Below are 21,376 nucleotides of genomic sequence, written 5' to 3'. Positions count from 1 at the left end.
AAAAAAAAAAAAGTGCACTTCCGCTGGATGGATGGATGGATGTGGATGGATGTTAGGAGCGTCCCCTTTGGAACGGGGCGGTGTCTTGCGTCACCAAGCTCTTGCTACTATGCTGCTTAATATCCTACCTAGGTTGAGCAACGTCATCTGGCGTCCACCTAAGTAAGTTCCATGCGCTGCCGCTGCTTATTTTCGAACCACTGCGAAAGGTACAGTTTCTCTTCTCTAAGTTGGTTCTTAATTCTATGGCCATCCGGCAGCGAACCTCTGTGGGGCCCTCGTTAATTTTTTATCATTGTCATTTCTTGTTTCAGACTGAATTTACTATTGACCCAACTTTAGAGCAAGCTTCTGAAGAGACGTGACTTAGGAGGGAATCGGCCAAGGTCCTCGCATCGACTCGTTGAGCGTGATTCAGCTGGTGTTGACGCATGTTTTGGAGCAGCTGAGCGATGGACTTTAGCGTCAAGTCTTTCAAAGGTTTTGCGACAGAAGCTGCAACCGTGTTCACCAGAGCCGTTCAGGTGACAGTAACAACGTTATGCACCATTCCACGTGCGCTGTGATCAGGTTTTGCGCCCCTTATTGGTTTGTTATGCACGCCTTATCGTTACTGTTCGACATGACGGGTACTTTCGAACGCAGAGATCGCCGCATGATCGTGAGCATCAGTAGCGTTTATTGTGAGCACCGCGGATTACATCTGCTTTAATGAAAAGGAAAGAACGCGTGTTGCTAAATAAGGTGTTGTACGCGCTATTTTTCGTCTTGTCTGAGCCAACTAACGATGCCTAATGAACGACCGCTTATGTCTTATCGCAGCAGGCACAGGGACCCTAGACGAGTTCAACTTTCTTTTTTCATGTTTTTCCCATGTCCCTCGTGTGTATTGAAGGCGCCATTTTTATAGCAGAACCTATTGTACTTCAATGTTTTACATATTGTGGCACTGAAAGCAGTCGCATGTTGGTATCAGCACCCAAGCATCACTTCAGCCACTCGCTACTTTTTATAACTTTTACTGTTTGTCTGTTACCTGTGAAAGCGACAGGGCTATTAAAAAATTAGCTCATCAAGCACTACAGTTACTCTTCATCTGCATTGTTTATAACTGAGTACTAAATTGTGCATTGTTTTTCTGATTGCCATGCTGGCTGATACATTTTTGATTCATCCAACCAGACAGGTTAACTGGGAAGATTACGCTGGAGGTGACTCGCGGAAGCTGAAAAAGATGAAGCCTGAATATATCAGTGAGGCTTGTAACCTCTTTTTCTCTAACAGTACACCGAGGAACGACTGGGAACATCAGACAAAACTGAACTTGATGCACACTTTGAGACGTTGGCTCAACGTTCTGACAGAACCAAGTATTGGACTGAAAGGCTGGTTGGTAAAACAGAAGCAGTCCTTCAACCCAATCCAAGTAAGTGAAATTCCTGCTTAGATTAGATTAATGAAGTGCCCTTCATGTTAAAACAGATGTGCACCCACTTCCATCTTCATAGAGACCTATTAAAGAGACACTAAAGAGCAACACAAAAGTCAATTTAGGCTAGTAAATTATTCTTTCAAATTCATCTTTTCATTCATTTTGTGGAAGGTTGACTACACTCTAAGAAATGTTTTCACCCATTGGGGCTTATCTTGTCCCCAAACAATAATCATCTACCTTGCATCCCTTTCCTTTTTTTAATGCTGCACACCTGGTACTTACAGGTCATGAAAAGCATGTGCGTTATCAGCGTGACATGGCATTCTTCACAGGGAAGTAGTGAGTGCAGAATTTTCAAGTAAGAAAACGAAAGCAAAACAGATGACAATTATTGTTTGAGGACAAGATATCCCCCAAAGGGTTTAAACTTTATAGTGTATTACTTGAGAAATCAAAGTATTTTCTTGTATTTAGGCCGTTTTAGAGCGTCGCTCTTAGGCGCCCATTCCTGCGACAAGCGGCTGTGGTGGCATAACCAAGCGAACGAGCACAGCGAAACTTGAAAGAGTGAACGTCTAGCGGGATATGAAAGACACGAGCCACGAACGGCGGAGACCAATAAGAGCTGCCCCTTCAGTGACGTGCACGCGGGAAACTGGTGTCATGCGGACCCACCCAACAGCTCGATGTATACTCGTAATGGTAGCCGGACTGCTCATTTCATCCTATGGCCTGCTTGCATCAGCTGTCGTGCGCTCTTGTTTGATTTGCTTGGTTTGGTCTCGTTCGCACTTACTTCGATGGTCATGGTGTGGAATTGTTTTGTAATCTGATTGTATGCACACCACAAATCGTGTAGTACTTTCTGGAAGCCATGTGCTGCCAGCAATTACACTGGAACTTTCTACGAGTCATGTATAAAAGCCAATGCACTTGACTCATAGATTAGAAGATCAGATTTTAGACGATTGCTGACTCTGCTACATGTCTCTCTCAAATTCTTTGCCTCAATATATCGGGAAATGAAAATGCGTATAGAGTTATGCTCATATTTTGCATTAGAGAGTATCATAATCGTTGATCAATTTTTTGCACAGAAAAATTTAAAAGAGAAACTTGCTAGGCTGACTCTGGTTTCTTTAGAATAAATGAAGTCCTTTTTACCTATAAACAAATAACTAGATCTGAGTATACACCATAAAAATCCATGACGTCAGGTATTGTAGGTGCAGCATGGAGTCTTGTAACGCATGACCCTTTGCCACGCCACGGACATCTCTACCTCTCCATAAGGGGGTGCACTTTCTTGCCAGTGGTACTCAGATGCATATAAAAAGCAGCGGTGGCAACCCACTGTGTGGCATATATCTGTGTTGATCACACATCCATCTGCCTAATACTTAAAGGAGACTGTTGCATCAAATTTCAGCCTCAATTTCTTCACTGTGGCAGCCACACAAGGAATTTCTGCTGTGCAGGGAGGCTAAGTTGTGGAATAGTTTGCAGGGGATCTATAGTGGCTCTTGTGCTGAATTTCTTTTTTCATTCATCCTTCTAAGCAGTCTCCTCTTTTGTTGCTTTTTCTTTATTTTTCATGTTTATCTGTGTACATGCATACTGTTCAACTGCATTTAACAGACTAATCTGAAAGCTTCTGAGTGTTGCAGTTGTGCAGTGCATTTTTTTTTGCCTCAATGTTTGTACAATTGTGCGTATTATCTATAACCTTAGTTGTTCTATTGTTCCAGTTGTTGCATTTTGGGCAGCAGACAGACGCTTATGTGACAGGAACAAAAATAACCATTATTTCAAGCCAGCACTGGTTTATCTAGCCTTGCACTGTGCAGGGAATTGTCATGCACATACATACTTTGTTGTTCACATGACCTTTAAAATATGCTCGGTGTGCATGCTTTAATGTGCGAGCTCACTTTTCTAATAATATATCAGATTATTTCATTGTGTGGATGCCAACCAGCAGTTTACATATATTTACATAAGTGTATACAGTGCTTTTTGAGGCACAAGGATGATGGAAAGGGAGGACAACAAACATAACCATAATACAACCGACAACCATAATTGAACCTAACTATAATACAAACTTAAGGCAGAACAGTGGAGGCACTGAACACGAAACAGCTCTGACTGTTTTGCCTTGGCAATTTATCAACCAGCCTCGGACCATATTCTGTCTCACAGAGTGTTGATTGACTAAGCCAGTAGACAGAATTCCCTGCACTACCTGAGGCATTACGCTCTGCAGGAACACAACCCAACAATACATAGGCTGAAGTCAAAGAATGTTAATACCGTATCTATACAACAAGAAAAATGCTGCAAAGTTAAAAACTTGTTAAGCATAGGTTACGTAAAATTGTAGACACTGCAATAAACTAAAGGAGAAAAAAATTCGACAGAGACACTTAAAACTGCTTAAGTATGGGAATGCAACAGCATTATAGTTCCTTTGGTGAATTTTTTTTTCTATTTTTCCGTGCGTTCCTTGTCTGTGCAAATTCTCGCCTGCGTACTAACTGCACCTCGGTTAGACCAAATCAATATGCGCGAAGCATCTCAACGTGCCCACTTGCCTGTGAGGAGTTCCCTAAGTCGAAGGACCGCTTAATGGTATTCAATTGGACATTAATGCGTTTTATTTTATACGCTCATTTTATAGACTCATAATGTGGGGCCACCTCCTCCCCATTGACTGCGCCTTCACGTGCCCAATGACGCACGCACTAGGCTACACCTTTAGTCAATCAGGGGGCGCATTCCTGGACTATCACTTTTGGCTATACTGTCACTTCAGCCACCAGGCGCGTGCTGATTGACTGGTTGAGCAAAACTGGATGATGGTTGAACACTACGTGTTTTTACTGTTTGTGCTGTTGGCCATTATTGGTACTATCATTCAGTCACGTCACAGACTACGATGTCGGATTTTCGTGTAATGGGGCTTATATGCTTTCGCATTAAAAATGTATGTATTGTTGGTGACGATGACCTGAGTGACCTGGTTGGTACACTGCAATTTTTATAGAAAAAAAGAAATGACATGTTGGGAGTTCATTTCATACTTAATTTCCTGAACGCATTAACTTCATTAGTATTCGGAGGACTACATTCACAATTGGTTGCTGTTGCTCTTATGCTCGTGGACATCTCTCTGGGGCAATGAAGAGAAAGCTACAGGGGTAAAGCGTGCACAAGTAAGAGTACTCCTGAAAAAAGTCCTACATTTTCAACTGGATTAGTTTAAGCCGGGCAAAAGAAAGCATAAACATCTTAAAACAGCAAAATAATACAATGTAGACCTCCGATTGTAAAACTTCCCTGTAGCTTTCCTCTCATTGCCACAGAAAGTTATTCAGCAAATGGCAACAATTATCAGAAGTGCATATGAATAGTAAAATATAATAGCCATGCTCACCCTTTGGCAACGTGACATGAATGTAATGCACCGGAAATACAAGTATTTCTCATGATATAACAGCCATAGGATGTCAAATGTGACATTAGAACTTCATGTTTAATGCTTTAATGTATGTTCCAGTTGACAAACTCTTTAGCATATGACATGCTTTAATGAAGTGCACTTTGTGGATCCTGAAAACGAAATGGGCTGCAACATTTTGCTTTTACGAAATCTTGAATGTCTGCCATTAACCATGTATACCATTATAATGTAAACATGGTCATGTACAGACCTGACATGTATTCACAAAAAGTGCCTAATAACATTGTTACCCTTTCATTCTTTCATACTCACTGCAGATGTGCGGGTAGAAGATTATCTCTTTGAAAAGCTTGACAAGAAGCGAGACAGGCTAAATAATACTGAGCTACTGGGCCAAGACATGATAGACGCTGGAACCGACTTTGGTCCTGGCACCTCTTACGGTACTAATAACTTTCTTTGCTTTTTTTGTTTTGTTTTTTTGCTATGTACAGCCAATTGCAAGAAAGTGAAAGTCAGTCAGCTGTTGCTGGCAGTGGCTAACGGGCCTTTTCTTTTGTGTGTGTGTGTGTTTCTATGCTGTCTTTTTCTTTAGAGGAGATGTGTGTTACAGCAACTTGAATTACCCTTCTTTAGTGAAGACTACAGAAGGAGGTAGACTGGAGACCTTGTTCACATGATAAGCGCTGATGCTAATTACACATGATCCTAGCTTTATGATGCATACATTGACTTCATTAAAGTTTCTCACACTCACCTGCAGGTTTTTCTGCTCAATTTAATCCAACTGCCAGTCAATTGATCCAAGTGCCAATCAGTTTAATTAAGGAACCACTGTATTTAATACAAATACCAGCCAAATTAATCCAAACATAGTGTCCTTCAAGAACATTCAAATTTCACGGCAACTAAAGTATTTCTAAAATATTAGGGGTTGTTAATTTTATTCAAAATAGAAGAGCAAGGTGGGGGACCAATAGCGTTCTTCTCACGTGACTAATGAAAACCTTTGGACACTTCTTTATGTTTTGAGGGCAACTCAGAAGACAAATTCTTGCAGACAAATCTGAGGAAATGCGAGTGTTGGATCATTAACAGAGTTAGTGATGCAGGTGCGATGTTGTGTTCTGTATCAACTGAAACACAGAGTGACTCAATGATGGTCACTAGGCACTGGCAGGCCTTGGTTAATAGTGAATACAAATAGCTTTTCCTGCTGCCGCTATCGGTCGCTTTCAGTTGAATTCATCACCTAACACCATACTAATAAATGACACTATGCTGCGTGAAAGTAGGAGAGCACCAAACCAAGCGCATCACTAGTGATCACTAATGACTCGGCGTTATCAATTGGCAATGATAACAAAAAAAGCTCATTTTATAACAATTTGATTGATACCATTGACGACATGCACAAATGAAAGCTGCCACTCTCAGAGAAAATAAGTGGTTCATAATCACTAGTGACTTAGCACACCAGTTCCTAAGGCAGTGTTGAATCACTAATTTCATGACATTTCATTTGATATCCATGACATTATCGCGTTTAAACGATAACACTGAACCGAGCATAGTAAGTAACTTGTGCTTGCTAGTGACTTGACCCTGTCAGTTAGGTGTATCATGCACTTAATTGCTAATTTCATGAATATTTGAATCATGTCGATGACAACGTATTCGATTGAAAGCTACTGATAGCACCAGCAGAAAGAGTTATTCGTATTCACTAGTAACCAAGGCCTATCAGTACCTAATGATCATCATTGAGTAACTCTTTGGTGTTTCAGTTGATACCCAAGATAACATTGCACCCACATCACTAACTCAGTTAACGATCCTATGCTGACATTTCCTTGGACTTGTCTGCGAGAATTTGTGTTCTGACCCGCCTTCAACACACAAAGAAAAGCATCCAAAAGTTGTCATTAGTCAATTGGGAAGAACGCTATTGGTCCCCACTTTCTTTTTTTTAATTAAAACATAAACTCCTAACATTTTCACAAAATTTCAGTTGCTTTGAAACAAGGTTCTTGAAGCATGTTACTCTTGTATTAAATTCACAGGTATGTGGATTATTTTGGCTGGCGTTTGGATTAAATTCAATGGGGCTTGGATTAAATTGAGTGGCGCTTAGATTAAAATGACTGGCGCATGGATTAAATTGACTGGTACTTGGATTAAGAGGAAGCTTTAGCTCGGGTGCTCCTATCTAAATACATGTAAAAGGAGAATTCGTTTTTCTCGGCAACCACTGCACCAAATTTGACGGGGTTTGCTGCATTTAAAAGAAAAACTTAAAATCTAGTGACTGTTGGTTTCGAATTTTCTATTTAGGTTGTCATATTTTTATAAAAAATTGGCAAAAATCGCAAATTTTCAGAAAACGAAACTATCAAGTTTACAACTCCGTAACCCAGCAAGAAAAAATGATATAGCAATTCTGTGAATTGTATCTGATAGCACATCTGAAGCGGACAAAATTGATACGTTACACATGAACCTCAAAAAATGTGTCAATGTGTTATTACAACTTTTGCAAAACCCTCGTAAATAACGTAACAAATTCACGTAAGATGTAAAATGACATATCAAATTTGTCCGCTTTGAATGGTCTAATGGATGACGTTTACAGAATCGCGATATCTGTTTTTGATGCAGAGCTATTAGTTTGTAAACTTCGTGCTTCTATTTTTTTCAAACTTCTGAATTTTTGAAAATCTTTTTAACAAAATTCAAGCCCTAAATCGAAATTCCGCTTCCAACAGTCACTAGAATTCAACTTTCTCTCTCAAATGCAACAAATGTCATTAAAATCGGTCCAGGGGTTATCTCAGAAAAACGTTTTTGCGTTTTTACATGTATTTGAATAGGCCGCGTCGGAGTTGGGCCCGAGCTAAAGCTTCCTCTTAAGTTGAGGGGGAAAGCCTGTAGCTGTGCAGTACAGTGCCTTCTTTTCCTTTACCATTACATTCCATCAGAGTAAGCTGCTATGCAGGGATCATCATTGGATAAAAACATTCACAATTGAATGAGTTCAAGAATATATTTGGAGGTGTTTCAGAACCTTACGCATATTTTAACAATGTGCATCAGCAAAGAGACAAACAAAAATGGGTACAATTACAAAATATAATGCTTCAAATATAAGCTACTATGTGTTTTATGTTGTCAGTGATAATCTGAATTTGTGCACTCTCATCACAATTGTAATGTTTGCCATATTTTTTATTGACAACTTAATGAATTGATACCAGGCTCGAGCCTTGTAACGAGTTTGTGTCTTTAAATGCTGGTTGATTATTTACGTTAACACGATATAAAATTAATTCGATTATTTGCGTTAAGATGATCTAAAGGTACATACCATAAAGCTATCATTGTTATCTTAATAAAAACATGTGTAGTTGAAAATGCATTTTGCACGCACTGTGACTGTTTTGCCAGCTTTTGTTCTTTAACATTATAATGCCATTGCATGCAAATAACATTATTTTTTTTTGTGTTGCACTGCCCAGTAACTAATGTCAGTTTGTAAATCAGTGGGATTAGGTACAAATGGCCAAAGTTTTCCTTTGAGACAGATGCCTTAGCAGAGCATTGAACTTTTGTTCTGCTTTTTACTATAAGTGGCAAGCAAGTTGGAATTTCTAAGGCGTATAAAGGATGTGACAATCACACAGTGCATGCCCAACATAGGCAATAACTTTCGTTACATTAAAATGTGCAGATGACTGCAGGAAGCAGGATCATTTCCTTTATCAGAACAATGAGACGAGCACTTATGGACGCATTGTAGCTGTGAAGCAAAGGGAAGTTGTTATTACATACATGCTATATTTACATGAATGTAATAAATGTAAATAAAATGTAAAAATAGGTCTGACAATTGCCTGTGCGTCAGCATCGGATGCAAAACCAAAACGGTGTTCGTGGCATTGGCAACAGCTTACCATCAGAGCTGTTGGATGTAGCATCATTGCCATCATGAGACGGCAGCCATAGAGTTAATATAACCAACTCTTGAGGAAAAGCTCCCCATAGTGCCCATGCATTGAAATCGGCAACTGCAAGGACGCCGCCATGTTGCTACCCGTGCAGGCGCAGGCGACGAGATTCGATTCAGACGAGACGCACGATCAACACGATCTTGAGCCTCCTTCAGTATGGTGGCGCCATCTAGTTCAGGTGCCTGCAAACACATCCTTTCAGGCACTGTAAATTTTATAAATAGCCATCCGATCTTTCTGAAAAACATATGGAAAGACCTTTAAACATTGTCCATGCATATATAATACTTGTAAATGCTTGTTTTTGCATAGCATTATGAATATTCTTAGTTCTACAAAAACAAGTCATAGCAACATGGCGCCACCTTTGCGGTTGCAACTTTTTTTCGGCCAGCTTTTGCTCTAGACTTAGTAAACTAACTCTATTATGGTGGCAGAGCACGTTTTCTTAAATTGTAGATTCATTTTGTGCACGTCTACGATCACTTTCGAAGGTGCTATCACTTTTGCAAGGTTTTGTGCAACTCTGCACTGAATGCATCGGCGTATATAGCCACCAGCGTTTCTGGTGCTGTGCCAACCTCACTATCTGTACAGAGTGTAAGGAGCGCTCTCAGCCGCTTATTTTGACAAGTCTGATGCAGAGTCACATAAAATCGAGTGAAAGTGATAGTAAAATCTCTAAATGGTGATCACTCGAGAACACAGCCATGTGTGTTTGGTATCTGTGATCAATGAAGCACAAATGGCGATCATGATGCACTGTTTTATTATGAAAGTTCATTAAAAAAATGTTTTTACCTTCTGTGAAGTGAAATTCTGCATGTCTCATTTTTTTGTTTTTTCTGCATGGGGACATGCTATACTTTTCTTTTGTAAATGGGGCACATGTTACATTCTGGTGCATGCTACATTCAGGTACATCTTGCATTCAGGTGCACTTCTATTTTCTTGCATTAAGCCCATAAAAATTGAATGTGCGCTAGGTGCGGGGGCACGTTTGAATCATGCAAATACGATACACTAAACAAACTACTGGAAAACAGATGACATGATCTGCATCGGCACTGTCACTTTGCTGATGCAGATGGTTGCCTGTGATGCTCCACCTATCATAATGTGGAGCTTTGGTATCAGCATGGCGTTCAAGATTGGGTGGCCGGACCAAGAACTTGTGCTGCACTGCCTAACCTTGAATTCCATTGTATCAATTCAGTGGTATTTTTCCTGCCACCAAGATGACACCATAGTTTTACCTGTGATGAGTTTTATACCTTTTGTTTTGTCAGGCATTGCAGCAATTGTTGGCATTTTTTTAGCTTCTTTTGAATAAAGTGCATGGTTACTGTCGCGAAACATGGTGGTCAACGCAGCACATTCCCAATTTTTGCCTTGCCGAACACATAGGCAGATCTGGGCTTCTGCTCAGTAATTTCCAGTTGTTCACTAAAAATTTAGGTAGCCTAAATACGAACTTGTTGTAATTTAAGCAATTCAATCTATTATTTGGCCAGTCTTACGACGTTTGCATTCTTTTAGAACAATGCGCAGTGCTGTAGCACCGGGCCTCTCTCTTTGAACAAGCACAACACTGCACACATCTTGTGACGTGTTGTCCTCTTATTTCATTACTGTCATTGTCATGGCATACCTGATAACTGAAAGCAGTTGATTTTCATTTTTAAGTTCCTCAGTTGGCTGTACATCCAATTGCAAATGGCATCATGCATGCATGTGTCGAATAATCTAAATAAGTGTCTTTTTTTAAAATTGACCTTCGTGCAAACTTTGTTTTGCTTTGTTTAGAAATTGGCAAAAATTCTGTGTTGCATTTAATATTCGCAGGTTATCTTTCTTGACTGTTGGGATTTGATTCGATTAGGAAATGTAACTTATTTCACTATTACAGCAAAGCTGTAATAGTGAAATAGTTGCTGGCTGTGTTGCTGACACAGCCAGCAACACAGCCTGTGTCGCAGCTCTGAAGTGGCTGCATGACCAGAGAGTCGATGAAAATGCGCAGACCATCACTAAGAGCAACCAGCAATGCAACCTGCATAACAACCCCTTAACGGCCATATGACCAGGTCGTGCTGGCATATGGCCACTGGCAGAACACACAGGAACATGCGATACTGGAAAGTATAGAAGCACTAAGATCTGATATGGTGAGCCACTTAAAAATAATCGGGTGTAACAGGGCATTTGCATGAAATATAGTGATGTGTTTGCAAAGTCTTGGGTAGATTTTAGGCAGTGGGAGGCCAGGCCCCTAGGACTTCCAACGGATGTGAGAGCTCCTTTATACAGCTCTGCCGTTTTTGATTGTGTAAGTTGCTTGGATTCACATGCATCCAGGAAGGTTTTTGCTGAGCTCATTTATATCACATTAGCATGTGCATCTTGACTACAATGTGATGGTTTTGGTTATCTGACTTGGTTAAAGGGAGTGCCCTCATCAAAGTTGGGCAGGCTCAACAGAAGCTGGGCCAGGCAGAGCGAGAGTTTGGCCGCCTGGTGCACACAAACTTTGTCCAGCCACTAAGGAGGTTTCTGGATGGAGACATGAAGACAATCTTGGTAAATAAACCCTTATACTCTTCATTCCTAAATGTGGCCATTACTGCCATGGCCAAAAATTGGTCAAAATAAGGCAAAACTTGGGGAAGAGTATGAAGAAATCTCATCTGGTCGGGAAGAATTGTCAAGAAAACAAAACAGACTTCGACCAAGAGGAAGAAGTTATTCAAAACTTGATTAGTCGGCCTGTGTGCCTTGTGAAGGTTGGTGAAGAGTCTGACAAAAAACTAATTTCCCCCTCATTGTGAACAAAACTCCCCTGTGGGGGCTGAAATGTCGAGCTTTAATAATTTTTTTATCATGGTCGGTGTCTTCTTTGTTTTTTTTTATAAGACAAAACTTGTTTTCAGCACTTCACTTTGGGGAAAGGAAATGCAGTCGATCCCGGATATGTCGAACTCGAAGGGAATTGCAAAATAGTTTGATGTACCAATAATTCGAAATATAGAATATCACTATCTGAATCTTATCAGAGATATCCTCACATTCCTGACAGTTTCTTGGAACTTACCAATTTGCTTCTCCAAGACAATATAGACTGCACAGAAATTGCTTATGTTTTGCTCACAAACTTTACAAGTCACACATGCTGCGAAATGGTCTTTGGAATCTAGCCCTAAAAGCCTTCATTGCTCAGACACACAACTGTGGGGGTGCATCTTGTGTGCATCGAAGTGGATGTTGCTTGTTTTTATTCCAGAAAAGGTAGAAAGACACACTGCAGAAGCAAACTACCCTGTATGTATATGCACCTTGCAGCCGTCAGTGCACTTGTACTGCAAATCGTGCTTGAACGTGCTTGGCCTCATGGCCGTTTCAGTATGCACCATTTAAAAGGCCAATCGTCATACATGGGCAACGAGCCGGGTGGACTGTTGTGCCGGGTTTCGGAACCGGCTTTCTGTTGGAACCAGCCATACTCGCTTCTCGACCATCCTAGAAAGTCCGCGGGTCTCTTGCATACTACTCAGCACTCGTGACGCCTTCTTTGTTCTGAGCCGTTCCCCTCTGGCCTCTGTGCGTCGGTGACTCCCGACACTACACACACGCTGTGAGTTTAGAAAGTGCTGTTCAGCTTTTCAGGACATTCGGGGCCATTCCTACTGACATGTAACTGTGCGTGCACGAATGAAACGCATTCAGCATGGACTAATGAATCTCACAGCGACAAGTCTTGCACGTTGTTGCTGCAATGGCTCTTTCTCTGAAGGGCAGATGTGGCATTCAGTAGGTTTAGTCCATTCTAAAGACCTGTCCAAGTGGAGGTTGAGGTTGCTTGCGGAATCCTAAAATGCCGTTTATGGAAAGCTCTTGTCTACCAGAAGACAAACCCGGTGGCACAGCATTTCCAGTTCAGCGTCCCATGCACGGTGCCACTCAGTGAAACAATTAGGTGTCATCCACCCTTTCTTGTGGAACACATATGAGACTGGAAGGCCTTTCTCATTCTTGAAGCAGAGTAGCGATCTGCTCTTGCTGATAACAAACGGCCACAGTTTGCTCAAGCCATCCATATGTACAACAAGCAAAACTGGAGCATACTGCTCATTTTTCCTCTATGGCATGTACTGCCCTTCAGAGTCAATATCTTGTTTGACAGCATCTGCCAAAACAGTGCCGTTTCAAATTCGTCGGCAGCAAATATTTACGCCAACGTGAGAAGTGATTGTATATTCATTAGAAGTGCACTTGCAGGGGCGAGGCACGGTGCAGTGCTCAATATATATTGAATGTGTTGGTGAACGGGATTTCAATGTTTGCGTAGTACATCGGTATACTTTCGCATGGGATTTTCAAGGCAATTTTACAACTGTTCAAGATCTATAATAATTTGATAGATCGGAGTTTGATATATCTGGGATCGACTGTTGTAGAGTTGAAGAAAGAATAATTCACAAAAAGGATGGAAAATTTAAACAGACAGCCACTTAAGGGGGGACAGGATGCAGCTTTCGCATCACGAAAAATGACCAAAAAAATAATTTTTTTTTAAATAACATTTTCAGTTCTATAACCCTTTGTCTATCTGATTCCAAAATATCATCACGAAGGACGACATACAAGTACTCTGAAAAATTTGTATCAATCAAGGGGGCAAAATATTTCACAAAAATCACGAAAGAACAGTATTGTTCAAGCCACAATGTTTCCGAAATGGTGCAACTGAGCACTGCATCTTGGTCTTGATGTAAAGTGCACTTTTCCATCTTCAAATTTACCATGCCACTTCAGCTATCTCCTCCATACAGAAACAAGCGCACAAAAAGCAAATGATTGAAGGCCGTTCTGGAGTCTCCGATTGGCCGTGCCTGCCACGTGACTCCAGCGTGGTTTGCTGTTGGTCTGGCACTCGCTCCATTGGGGCATCGTCTGCTCTTTGCACCTCGCGAGCTCTCGATGTCGCCATCACCATGATACCGATGAGTGTTGGAACGGGTGTGACATGGACATAGCAGAAGTGCGGCTGACTCCTCTGTTACTGGACGTCTCAGATTCACGGCTAAGCATTCCGAGCTAAGCACTTTGTGACCAAACACTTTGCGTGGGGAAACCGTCGGACACGACACGTGGATAAGCCTTTTGAGCATTGGAGTTCGGATTTCGCTTCCAAGTTTACTTCCAAGTACATCGCTTAAGCAATCCCCAAACTTGTGGCTAAGCTTTTCAAGCATCGGTGCCGTGACCAAGCACATCGCGCACGCAATCCTCAGCACCCACGACCATGCACATCGCGTGCATACTCTTTGGACCCATGGCTGGGCATTTTGCGCTTTGGCACATTGGACTCGGCGATCGAGCAAATCATGCACGGACTCCTCAGGCCCGCAGCTAAGCATTTCGCACATCGGCGCCTCGGATTCGGCGATCGAGCACATTGTGCACCGACTCCTCAGACCCGCAGCTAAACATTTCGCACAGCAGCACCTCGTATTCGGCGATTGAGAACATTGTGCGTGGCCCACTGCGGTGGCTATGGTGTTGTGCTACTAAGCATGAGGTCACGGGATCAAATCCCAGACAAGGCAGTCGCGTTTTGATGGGGGCGAAATGCAAAAACACCCGTGTGCCATGCATTGGAGGCATGTTAAGGGTCCCCTGATGGTCAAAATGAATCCGGAGTCACCCACTATGGCATGCCTCGTAATCATGTCATATGATTTCAGCTTGTAAAACCCTAGAAATCAATTCAATTCACATTGTGTGTGGACTCCTCAAACTCGCGGCTAAGCATTTTGCACATTGGCCCCTCGGATTCAACGAACAAGCACATTAAGGGTCGACTGCCTACACAACGTGCAAATCGCGTCCCTGTTTCTGTACAGTGTTCAGAAACTCAAACGCGAACAATGTCGAAACAACTACAACACCTTATTTTATTTCCAGGTTCAACTGCGTTCGCAACAACGGCTTAATTCATAATTCTAACTGTACACGTGGATTACATCGTTAAGAGACTGACTACAGAGCAAGTTCACATTGCGCTTTTATATAATTGCACGTAAAAAAACCTGCATTTCGAACGGACAAAGCTAACCAACTGATTACTAAATTATTACTATTTTAATAAACTTATTACTAAACTAACAACGCTAACCAGCTGATTAACTAACCATACAAATTAGTAATTGTTAAAATAATTATCAAACTAATAATTATCTAAACTCAATAGTAAGTAACATAACAAACTGTAGTAACAAAACCAACCCAATCAATAAATTAATTACATACTAATAACCAAGTAATACACCAACTAAACTAACTAAATAAGGTAACTAACAAAATTAACTAATCAAATGAACAAGCCTAACTGATTAACTAATTTATCTAACTGAAATAACAAAATTATTTAGTAGTAACCTGCCCAACCATAATAACCAAGCAAATATAATTGACTTACTAACTTATCAACTAATTACTAACACACTGAACTAGCTAACCAAATATAACTGACTTATCCAACTAACTAACTAGATAAAGTGCAAATGGAGACAGCCAAACGAAAAAGTTTTTGCAAGGAAGGATACTAGAGGGAGGGGAGCGACGTCAATCATAAATGTGTTTAATTTAAACACAAATGCATTGCACATTAAATTATTATGCCTAAAGTTCCTTTTGCGTGTTCACTCTATGAACATGCTGAAATAAATGTGGGAGAGGTGCCTTTCCTAGTGAAAGATTTGCATTATCACGCTGCCTGGCCATCTTGCGTGGCAGATTGTTTGCCTTCTACTTATGCCAGCACCTCTGGTGCCACCTTCTGTCCCTATATGAAACTTTCGGGGAAGCTTCATGACCAGATGAAAAGTGTTGAAGGACCCTAGCGTAATGATAAGAAACGGGAAGAGAGCAGTGTGGATCAGAGAGCAAATGGAGATAGCAGATATTCTAGCTGACATTAAAAGAAAAAAAAAAAAAATCTGAAGACACCTAAGCACTTCTTATAAGTTCTGAATGCGTGAGCATTAATGTCCATTTGAATGCTGCTGAGTGGTCCTTCGAGTTATGAACTCCTCGCGGACAAGCAAGCGCGTCGAGACTCATGACCAAGGCCAGTATGCTTTGATCCATGACATCCTGCTACCGTTCCCAACTGGCATAGAATCTAATGGGGACACTACTGAGTAAGCTGCGGCAATTTTAACGTCACTGTTTTCATCACGCTGGGCTTGGCAATGGAAATTTCAGTCCAAGTAGCATGATGTCATAAATCAGAGTGCATAAGCCTGCTATTTAGGAGGCGCTGGTCTAGCCCAGTGGGTAAGACAGGTTCGAAACTCTCTACCATCAACGTTTTTCCTTTCGAATTTATTCCGTTTCTTTATACATTAATTTATTTATAGTGTTTACAGAGGCAAAGTTAGAATGCAAGTGAGAGCTTGCGCAGAGAAGGAATGCACTGATAACACAGGCTTCCGAGAGCAAGAGTAAGGGTAACATGGTGTCATGGCGATGCCATCTCCCTTCACGCAACACCTTGCATGCCAGCGCAGCAGCAGTGTCCCCTTTCAGCCGCTTTGCTCCGTCAAGGCACGCACATGACGTGGTGTCGCAGCCAATGTGAATTTAGGTGCCGTTTCGCGGCTACAGATGCGGGATTTTTTGCTCAATGGGACATTTGATGCTTTCACATTAAAAAATAGAGCTGGGCAGGCCATGTAATGCATAGGACATATAACCGATGGACTATTAGAGTTACAGAATGGGTGCCAAGGGAGGGAAAGTGCAGTCGAGGACGTAAGAAAATTAGGTGGTGTGATGAAATTAGGAAATTTGCAGGTGCAAGTTGGAATCGGCTAGTGCAAGATGGGTAATTGGAGATCGCTGGTAGAGGCCTTAGTCTTGCATTAGACATAAAAATGAGCTGCTGCTGATGATGATAACAAAAAATTGTACCTTTGGATTCAAGTGTCGTAATGTTATCGCAGGTGCAAGCAGATGAATGCATGTAATTTGTCTGCCGCCTAGCAGGAATACAGGCCATGACCGAATGGTGACTCAAGATGCATTGAATGTGTTAAGAAACAAAGCATATGTAGAATAGTCAAGAAAAACAATCTTGGGAAATTTCAGGCACATTTCAGTGACCTAAACCAGTGAAAGAACAGCTGTTTCTTTTACAGTGCTCGTGCTTTCATCGGGGCATCATTTGCAATTTAAGTTGACTACACATTTGGAGAGCTTACAGCACTGCTGAACAGTGTTATTTCCGTGGAACTTAATGAACTGGATCAGGCTACATACATACTGGGTTGCCTCATACTGGGTTCATTCAACTGAAACTTTTGGGGAATAGGCTCCAATGTAATGTCTGTGCAGAGACGATTTCAACTGAAATGTTCATTCAAGAGAGGTTTGTCAAAGTGATGTTTATAGCCTTATACATCCCTACTCATTTGTCTGTGAGAATGTGACTGTTCTGTAGCACTTGCATGGAATAAATGCCTTTGCAGCAGCGCATTGTGAAAAGCAGCGACTTCACGAACCCTGCCATTACTTATTGTCTTACACTCCCATTTTTTAAATGCTCAAAGTATGTGTTGCCTGGAAAGAGGAGCTTTGATATTGGTGTTGTTTCTTGATGCAGAAAGAGCGTCGGCTGCTTGGAAACAAGAGATTGGATCTAGATGCTGCAAAGAACAGACTTCGTAAGGCCAAAGCTACTGATCCAGCAGTGAGTTGTGACAGATTTTGTTCTTTGTCTGTTTTATGCTTCATCCTTCCTTGACTTAATACATTCCAGGCATTCTTAATTTTAATTAAGGTTCTACAGGTTTTGAACTGAAAATGTACAGTTCACAACTACATTGTCTCTCAGTACACCAAGGAAAAAGAAAATCAAGCATAACTTTTGTATTGGAGAAGGGGCACTAAAGAGCAATACTTGATAAGATGGGGGGGGGGTCTTTAACCCTTTCGCTGTCGGACCTTTCTGTCCGTGACGCACCCCCAGTGTCGGCTTGGTTTCAGGGAGCGAGCATAACAGGGAATGAACATAGCAATTTATTTTTTATTATGATTGGTATACAAATAACGTAGTCAATGCTATATGCACATTTCAGTGTTCTGCAGCTGCTGTTAGTAAACATCATCATCATCATCAGCCTGACTATAAAATCCGTTCAACATCCGAATCTGACGATGCGGAACCCTCTTCCTCGCATGCGACTCTGTCCGAGTCCGAATCCGAGCTCGGCTCGTATTCTAAATCGGAATTGAGCCACCGCACCAATGAGCAGACGAAGGTCCCGCGCGCTCAGCCATCCGAAAGTAACCACGCGCTGGGAGGATGCGCTTTCAGTCGCCCGCACAACGGAGAGAAATGGGACGTTGCGCGATCAAGAAGACAGAGGGAGATGGAAAAAGGCTAAACAAAGTTCGAAGGGCTTTACGTTTACTGCTGCAAATCGGAAGCGAGGGTTCGGCGAGAGAGCGAAAGCAGCAATCGAGTCACCCTTTTCGGAGAGGCAACGGCACGTGCGCCTGAACTTGACGCGGCGTAGCAGACACACCAACAGAAGAAAAATAAAAACCTTCAAACCAGCAGAGATGGCAGAACAACCTTTGAACCCATAACCACGCGCGCGCGACGCATGATCCAGCGAACGCGGAGCCACCGCGCCACTCAGCAAAGAGAAAGTGGGGAGTGGCAGTCGCACAGTGCTCTTCAATACATGGGTTAACACAGGTCGGGGAGAATATACGAACTTGTAGAAAGAGTCAACAGATGGCGTGGCCAATTCATGAGCGCCAGCTTTGCGTTTAGGCGCGAAATTTTGAACGCACGATAGAGAACGTACCGGTACGTCAGTGACACCGTGGGGGGGAAGCGCGATGACGTACCGGTACGTCCGTGACAGCGAAAGGGTTAATCTTCAAGTTAATGCATGTGGCCAGCAGACTGCATGTTTGAGATCCCTGATCTCTGGTGCCAGATCACAGTGCACCCTGCACCAACTTAGATTCCTATACATACTTGAATGTGACCATTTAGCTTACAGTTACTTTCTTGTACTCCCATACTTTTTTTTTTTCTAGTAACTTTTTCTTGTTCCATCAGAGAAAGGAGACCAGCAAGGACACAGTTTAACTGATGATGATGAGCAGAAGCAAGCAGTTTGATTTTTGGGAAGTGACAAGACCATCTGATTAAGAGCTTGAGACCATGCGAATCTCGGAGAGTTACAACCACTAGCACTACTGGTTCAAAAAAATAAATGTGATTTCCTGTTGTACAGCTGTTACCTACATAATAGGTTGAATTAGAATGCAATTCATGTGTTATTATTGTGATCTTTTTTTTTTTCTTCTTGAGTTAAAGCATGAGTAACGTAAGCAAGAATCTTCATTCAAAGTGCAGTGGTAAATTAATTATTATTCCTTTTGTGTACAAGTGTGTGTGTGTGTGTTCAAAGCAGAAAAGATAACGTGTGAAATAAATGAAAAAATTACTTGCCTAGCATCCTATTTTGAGATAATTCTATCATTGATAACCATGGTTTGTTAATTGGTGAACATTGATTTCTTTGAAGTATATATGTCACTATTTATGTTGTTGTGTGTTGTATCTTTTCCTGCTGCTTACTGGCCTCCAAAGTCAATCCTGACGTTCTTGAGAAAGAAATTCAACAGGTAAAACTGGTTGTTGTCAACACAAATTAGCTTTACTTCCATGAACAAGTTGTCTTAGATGAGATGTTTTTGTTGATCCTTTAACACATGCCTGGATTTGTTGCTTATAGAAAATAGGCATTGCACATTTGGAGGGGTGTGATTAATGGCCAGATTAAGAGTTGGTGAGTCAATTTTTACAGTGAAGCAGTTTCTGGTTAGGCCTCCGTCCATTTTTCACGTGCATGTGCAAAAACTGTGGGCTAATCCTGAGGATAGTGCAGAAAGGGTCCAAGTGCAATGGCTCATACCCCTGTGGACTCCAGGTGGTGGGCTCCGGGACCTGTAACGCACCCTTGAACTACCTTGTCACACCTGGGACCCAAAGAGGTTCCAGGCACAAGGGTCAGAACAGATACTACGATCGGATCTTAGCCCAAATGGCCAACCTGTGTCGGCCATGTCTGTGTTTGCACCACCCTCTCTTTGTCGGCGTTCCAAGTGCTCGTGTGTGTAGTTTCCTTTTGCTCTCCCATGGTGGCGGTCCCGTTGAAACATCACTCTTGTCTAGTTTCCTACGGCTCCACAGGGCAGCGGTCCCATCGTCCACGCGAATGACAATAAATGTGTGTGCATACCTTTCATCACGACCACGGATCAAGACAGTAAACGAGTTCATACCTTGTCAAAAATTCTGTGTCACCTCTGTGTCGTATGCTAAACAACTTCGATGGTCATTCCCTTCAGAGTGGAATGGCTCGTGATTTTTTAAAGAGTGCTGTCATAAATATTTATCTAGTTTTATTCTTTAATGGATAGCTGTCGACTCCGTAACATAATTACGGTCTGAATTGCTACAGAGGAGCAGTGCTGAAACATGATGAAGACAAGCTGAGTCATAAAGAAGACAAGCACATGTTCAGGTTCACGAAGCAAATGCAGGTTCATGAAGCACATGTGCAAAGTATAATAAATAAGGTACCAGGAGTAAAAGGCAAACTTCGTAAAAGCTACCTCATGGTAGGCTCCCTGACTGAGTGTGTCTTACATGTCTTTCTGCTTGTCAGTGAAAAGTACTGCTGACAAGTGTGCAACCTACTGCTTTATGCAAGCCGCATGCTTCTTCAGGTTGCGGGGGAGCCTCTTACCATTGCACAGAATTTCTAAGGGCCATATTCTGGATAGTTGGGTAGCATATCACTTTTGGGGATGTCACTTTTCTTATAGTTATGCTAATCAGCAAAGCTTGTGGCGAAAATGTTCGTAGCTCCAATGATGTGCCAGATGCCATGACGGACAAAAGCAAATGTATCCCCAGTAATGATTAACCAAGAGGGCAACCTCATTAGCTTTTCAAGTGGCATTGGAGTTTTCTAGGAGCACTGGAGGGTTCTTAAGACCACATATGAGTGTCTACATGTGTCGAGCAGTTGAGTGTACCTAAGTGCTTTTCCCAGTAATTCAGCAAAGAGCCTCTAGAGTCTGTGATTATCAATTACGTACTTGCATTTAAGGTGTCAAAATATTCTTTAAATGTAGTGTCTTGCTTATAGCTATTCTGCATGATATTGGTAATCACTGTCTCTAGTTATTTTAAAACTGCACATTTGCATTGCTCGTGTTAACAGGCAGAGAAGGATGTGCGTTCCTGCCAGTCTGACTTTGACCGTCAAGCTGAAATCACTAGGCTCCTGCTTGAAGGAATCTCAAGCACTCATGTATGTATTCATGATTATATACACTGTTACATCAAAGTTCTCATGAATTGTTGAGTGGTTTATA

At 41.7% G+C, this 21,376-nt stretch overlaps 1 protein-coding gene across 7 annotated transcripts in view; it reads left to right on the top strand.

The window, feature by feature from the left end:
* Nucleotides 1–234: 234 nt before the first annotated feature.
* The window catches only part of EndoB (SH3 domain containing GRB2 like, endophilin-B), a 91,975-nt gene continuing 70,833 nt past the window's right edge, over nt 235–21,376 (top strand). For 5 of the 7 annotated variants that reach the window (XM_055063468.2, XM_072289834.1, XM_055063470.2 and 2 more), the window contains exons 1-7: nt 235–524; nt 1,285–1,426; nt 5,216–5,341; nt 11,352–11,485; nt 17,571–17,658; nt 19,572–19,615; nt 21,223–21,312. In XM_055063468.2, coding sequence (XP_054919443.1) covers nt 453–524; nt 1,285–1,426; nt 5,216–5,341; nt 11,352–11,485; nt 17,571–17,658; nt 19,572–19,615; nt 21,223–21,312 — 696 coding nt within the window. In that variant the 5' untranslated portion in view covers nt 235–452. The remainder of the gene's footprint in view (nt 525–1,284; nt 1,427–5,215; nt 5,342–11,351; nt 11,486–17,570; nt 17,659–19,571; nt 19,616–21,222; nt 21,313–21,376) is intronic. The other 2 variants (XM_050196001.3, XM_055063469.2) reach the window with 1 other exon arrangement.

This window comes from Dermacentor andersoni, chromosome 1, assembly GCF_023375885.2.
Source record: "Dermacentor andersoni chromosome 1, qqDerAnde1_hic_scaffold, whole genome shotgun sequence".
NCBI lineage: Eukaryota > Metazoa > Arthropoda > Arachnida > Ixodida > Ixodidae > Dermacentor > Dermacentor andersoni.
Note: the sequence above shows the minus strand (reverse complement) of the source record. Positions and strands in the feature narration are given on the sequence as shown.